Here is a 6078-nt window from a genome sequence, read left to right as displayed (position 1 = left end):
AGGCTGCTCCAGAGAGGAGAGAGGAGTGACAGCGACTAAGATGCCCATCACCTCAATTTCGAAAACAAATGTCACCTTTTTGTCTAAGCCTTTAGGATTATTTCAGGTTTTAAATGCCCATTTAAAAACCAAAATGCCATCCTGCCTCAGTTAAAACGGTTCCTGAAACTGTACTGCCTGATTAGTCACTGCACTGACATACTGTTGTGTTCAGTTATGTTTTTCTTTTCTTTTTAAAAAAAAAACAAAAAAAACAACAACCCTATGTTCCTAATTGGGTTAGAGCCGTTCAGCATGGTTTGAGTGAGATTAAGAATGATCCTTGTCATAACGAGTCACTGCCGTTTATTTAAATAAAGTTCAAAGCTAGGCTTGCAAAACTTGAATGGAATTTGCCTCTGATGTTGCTGTATTACTGTGCTACAGTCCTGTCGCACCATGTCATTTTTAAAAAAAGAAATGTATATATTTTGCATGATTGTCTGGGAAATGCAACCACCTCTGCGCAACCTTGATTCATATGCAATATGTAATCATGTTTGTGTAACATGAAAGAAAAAAGAGAAAAAATGATGATAAATGCAAAGACTGGTAACAGCGCTAAGAACCATAAAGCAAGAGAATTTTTAAAAAACTGTGAGAAATAAACTACACTGTAAAAAAAATAACCCTATTCAAATTAAAAAAAATGATGTCCAGTTGTCACATCCAAAATATTTGGCTTTATAGAATCCAAATTGAGTCACTTGATATGACCTGATACTTTTATGTTGATATAAACAATATTACTAGACTTGACTGAAACTTTAAATTTTGCATTGATCCAAATTGATTTTTTTACATAGAACCATATTTTAATTATTGAACCAAGCTAATATATTGAAATTTAACCAACCTAATGTATTCACATCGAACCAAATTAACATGAACTAATATGTTTGTGTTGAAGCCAGGTAATTGATTTACATATATTCAAACTATATTTTTTACATTTCATTTCAGTTCAAAAATGCTCTGCATTTCCTATAAAAAACAAGACAGTTGGCCAACCAATTGTTTCAAAATTATTTATTGTTCCAAACCATTTTAACTATAATCAATAGAGAGGATTAGTAATATACAGATTTAGTGCTACGGCAGAAATGATTAGAGAAATGTTTGTTTTATAAAACCTGCAATCTTTTGAAAACCAGTATAAAACCTGCAACCTGTCTAAAACTGGCATAAAACCATTATAAAAACTCTTTTTAAACCAATTTGCAAGTACTCAAAAATGTTTATATGTGCACTGTGCCTGTACAATGTAAAAAAAAAAAAAATCTACACATGTATCAATGAAATCAACTTAAATCTCCCTTTCAAATGGGTGTTCTTATAAATTTTGAATGTAGAATACCACTGCAGGCCAACCAAGCACACATGCACATGCATGTGCACATACACATGCACACATGCATGCAAACACACTACTGTGCAGTGTTAAGTTCACAATTAAGTTTGCGAATCTTAGAGGTCATCTTGTTAAAGTCAAGCTCCATCATAATCTTTTGAAGAGCCTCAAAGGTGAACCTGAATCCTCGTGGATATTCCATATTAAGAGCATAACAGAGTCCAAAGACCATTGCCACTCCAGCTGCCACAGAAGGCAACTCATTCAGGACTTCCACACCATCAATGATTATCCCGATGTCTCGAGGCTGATGTAGGAGGCTTGAGTTGTCCCTGAAGACGAAGAGTGCCATGGTGGTACTCTGCAGCTCTTCCTCAGCTTCATCTTTCTGGGATATCTTGAGGTAAAATATGGAACAAAATGTACAAGTGAAGAACTGAAGTCTGGCACACCTGATAAATCTTTGACCATAATAAACTACTATTTTGATAGTTGTTTGGTCACAGACTATTAGAACAATTATTTGACTAATCAGATTGTGAATTGCATAATCATTAAATTAAATCAATGGTGGAACATTTTCATAAATGTTCCACAAAGCCCAAGAAAAAAAAAAAGAAAACAATACAGAACCCTAAGATATTAACTTGATGAGTTGATTAATCGTTGCTGTCCTACATTAATCACTGCATTTAATAGCAGAGTTGTCAAATTTACATCAAGAGACTGCATCTCATGTAGAGACAGAACAGATATGGACATACCATGTATTCTTTTATCAAGTCCTCAACACATCAGCAAGGTGAATGAGAGGATAATGAGGGAGAGTCTAGATTATTATGAAATGTTTAAAAAGGATGTGCAGTGTAAATGCAAAATGATACCTGTTCAGATTAAATGAAAATGTATGCTTCAGCCATGGAATGGATGGAGCGATCTGTGGTTCTGAAAGCATACAGAAAAAAAAGAATAATGTTACTTCTCTATAAAACACATTACATAGAAAAACCAAGAAATACGTAACATGACATACCAAACAGTCTACAGACCAGCCATTAGCGACTAAGTTTGGCATAGGGTCAATTTTTTGCTGTTAAAATTAAAATTTCTTCAGAAAATGCACATTTTTCCGAGCTGCGCCTGAAAGTCAATTGAAGGAATTAGTCTTATGTCATTGATCTTATATGCTGGCTTGTTATTTCTGTCTCTAAATCATGCACATTAATAATTATCTTTTGCGCTCGGTGTACACACACATAACACACAGATATTTATATGAAGAGAGACAAACGTGCGCGCACAAACACAAGCTTGTGTCTAGAAACCGCGAGCTCACCAGAAAAATTCAAACGAAGCGGAGCACGGAGTTATACTATGAATGTTATGAACTATGAACTTATGCTAGCTAGCTTTATCCACCACCGATGCATCGTGGTAACGCTAGCTAGTTAGGCAAAAAGCCGTTTTTTACCAGTATACTAACTTGTATTCCCGACTGTGATGGTCGGTTTCTGGTAACCAGTTCTAACGTTGCGCAGGATAGCTAGCTAGCTTATAGCTAGCAGCTACAATCATGCAAAAATTAGGGGTGGCTGTCGACCCAGCTTAAATGGGGTTATTTTCTGCGATTTTGGCAATACAAATTATAAAAGCTTTTGTAACACACTTGGCTTTACTTACGTTTATTTTCAGATGAAATTAATCAAAGATGTGACATGATGTTTCCAGCAGCCATGCAGAATAAAAATGGGTCCCGGTCTATTTCTGGTGGGCGTGTTCAAGTGCAAATCACTTTGACTCAAATTAAAGATATTATCTGTTCAGCATGAAAAGAAATATATGTTTTGAGAGAAATCAAAAACTTTGCGTTGCGATGTTCACAATCCTGTACTGACACTATGGGCACATTTTTAGAAATCTATTTAATTCCACAGAAAGGTTAGCCACTTTAGTGTTTCACTTGTGACCTATTTATAGCTCACTGAAGATGGTTTTAAAATGCAACAATGTTCGGAGATAGAGAGAAAAAAAAAAAAGAACTTTGGTGCAGGTGCAGGTGCAGGTGCAGTCTTTATGTAGCTTTCTGGTGACCTTAAAAGAACCTTTACGAAGCCCGTTGACAGGCCTTTAATCGAATGATCGGTTGGTTGATTGATAACAGAAAAAAATGACACATAAGATGGACATAAAGGACTGAAAACACCAAGAGCAAAATATTGCATCGCACTCATTTATGTAGTTTATTTTTAGATTAGATAATTTTGCAAAATAACGCAGCAAAATAAATAATAAGAGCCGGGATGTGCAGACTATTTAGCACTGAAAAAACTCCGTCCATGTGAACAGAATCAGGTGTTACCTTACCTGTTGATTAAATATCAAGACTATTTAGCAATAAGCTTACTTTAAAGGCTCGTAATAGGTGAACTGTCTTGGTATAGTTGAGTCACGCAGAGTTCATGGTCCATGTTGTGTTACTTGTTGTTTGTGTGTGTGTGTGTCACCCGATGACCCCTGGCGCCGGAGCGTCTAGACTACATTAGAGATGTGTCACAGCAAAGAGCCGCACCTGCGCTCAAAGAGAGCACATACATAGAGGTGAGATGAGGATAAATGGATAGATGCGGTCCTTTTTCGAAGCTGAGCGCACAGTTGTATTTCCTGCACAATCACACACGAAGTGAGGCTGTGTTTATGCCGGTTATACCATGAATATACACCCTGCAGGCACCACTTGTTTGTCAAACTGTTTATGAAGCAAAAGTCACATTTCTGTTTATTTACAAAGCAAAAAGAAGGGGGGGAAAGAGGCGTAGGAGGGGGTGGAGCGTGCGCACTAGCATACCGGCGACGGCTGTTTCCTTTCACTAAAAGGAAAAAAATAATAAAATGTGTACTTCACGTTACGGTTGAAACTGGGGGGGTTTTTTTTGTGTTTTTTTAATTTTTATTTTATAGAAACAATTTTTGCTCATAACCAATTGACAGGGGATTTCTTAAAATCACCCCGCAGTTCTTCAGCTGAGACACCTGAGTTAGAAAACACAAACACTGCAGCTGTCTTTGTACAAACTTGTACAAACTCTGTTTTGACCTTGTATACTGTATTTCCCCAGCCCCTCTATTTTGAAACTAAAACTATTGAACCTTAATTCAATTTCTCACTTCACATAATCGTTTCACTTTTGCCTTGAAGTGTTACTTTTAATTTAATTTAATTATTTTTTTATGACGCATGTTCTCTGGTGAGTTCAGGTACATCTGTAACTTCAAGTGGAAGAGTTGCATGTGAGTTAAAAATTTTCTATAATACCAAAAAAAAAAAAAAAAAGACAAAATACTGACGTTTTTGTCGAATAATCTGTCTGACATGAGGGATAATATAGCATTTGCATTTTAACTAAAAGACTCGCGCACTGACACTATGGGCACATTTTTAGAAATCTATTTAATTCCACAGAAAGGTTAGCCACTTTAGTGTTTCACTTGTGACCTATGAAGTACCCCCGAAATTGTATCATATTAAACAACAACAACAACAACAATAACAACAACAACAATAAACACTCGAGGACTTTAAAGAGTTTAATTTTTACCGAGGTTTGAGAGCGCTCACCCCGGCTCGGGGCTCCACAGATGTGATGGATGAGGGCTCCTTGCTGCAGACTGCAGCGGAGTGTTTGACAGTCAAACTTGAAACAGTCTTTGGAACTGAAACGGTCTCTGCCAACACGAACACATACCCCAAACAGTTCGGTAAATATGTACAGTTTCTCGCAGCTTCAGTTTTCAGCAGCTACCAGAACTTGCCTACGGTCTGCATCCTCCCAGCAGCCTCGCACTTCATCTGCGGGCAGTACTTGCGTGTGTGAGCGCTGTCACCGGTGGCTTCGCAGATCGGGCAAGTGTAGTTCCGGAGGACGGGGCAGAAAACTTTCCCGTCGTCTGATTTGAGCTTGTGAGATAGGTACACCCTCGGAGTCTCCCCGTTCTGCTTGCATAAGCGGCAGTAGTCCGAGGATGAGGCGCTGCTGCTGGTGTCCGACGCGCTGCTGGTCGGACTGGACTGTGATGAGTTTTTGGAGGATTTCTTCCCCCGAGTGGAAGTGTGGACCTTACTCCAAGGGGGCGCTTGTCCCTTCTTTGGACGCTCGGTGTCTCGGTTATCAACCTCACGGTTGCTGCACAGTTTCTCGAACACTTGGCTCAGATTCATGTAGTCGTGCCACATGTTAAAGCTGTCCCCACCAGTGAGGATCGAGTTCTGGACCTCCAGTCGTCTCGGCATTGTGGTCATTTTTTGGCAGAAGTAAAACTGAGAGTGTGTTTGGAGCGCCTCATATTTATAGCTCACTGAAGATGGTTTTAAAATGCAACAATGTTCGGAGATAGAGAGAAAAAAAAAAAAGAACTTTGGTGCAGGTGCAGGTGCAGTCTTTATGTAGCTTTCTGGTGACCTTAAAAGAACCTTTACGAAGCCCGTTGACAGGCCTTTAATCGAATGATCGGTTGGTTGATTGATAACAGAAAAAAATGACACATAAGATGGACATAAAGGACTGAAAACACCAAGAGCAAAATATTGCATCGCACTCATTTATGTAGTTTATTTTTAGATTAGATAATTTTGCAAAATAACGCAGCAAAATAAATAATAAGAGCCGGGATGTGCAGACTATTTAGCACTG

General features: G+C 38.2%; 1 protein-coding gene across 1 annotated transcript; it reads right to left on the bottom strand.

The window, feature by feature from the left end:
- Positions 1-4763: 4763 nt before the first annotated feature.
- LOC146640567 (nanos homolog 2-like) lies at positions 4764-5759 on the bottom strand. The gene has a single exon (XM_085400094.1). It carries the CDS (start codon positions 5685-5687, stop codon positions 5187-5189), a length of 501 nt encoding a protein of 166 aa, XP_085256220.1. The 5' UTR covers positions 5688-5759; the 3' UTR covers positions 4764-5186.
- Between the last annotated feature and the right edge of the window lie 319 nt (positions 5760-6078).

Source organism: Rhamphochromis longiceps, unplaced genomic scaffold (genome assembly GCF_057381845.1).
Source record: "Rhamphochromis longiceps isolate RC_006_pf unplaced genomic scaffold, R_longiceps_female_GT1.1 unmapped_scaffold_5, whole genome shotgun sequence".
Taxonomy (NCBI): domain Eukaryota; kingdom Metazoa; phylum Chordata; class Actinopteri; order Cichliformes; family Cichlidae; genus Rhamphochromis; species Rhamphochromis longiceps.
This window is presented reverse-complemented; position numbering and strand designations above follow the sequence as displayed.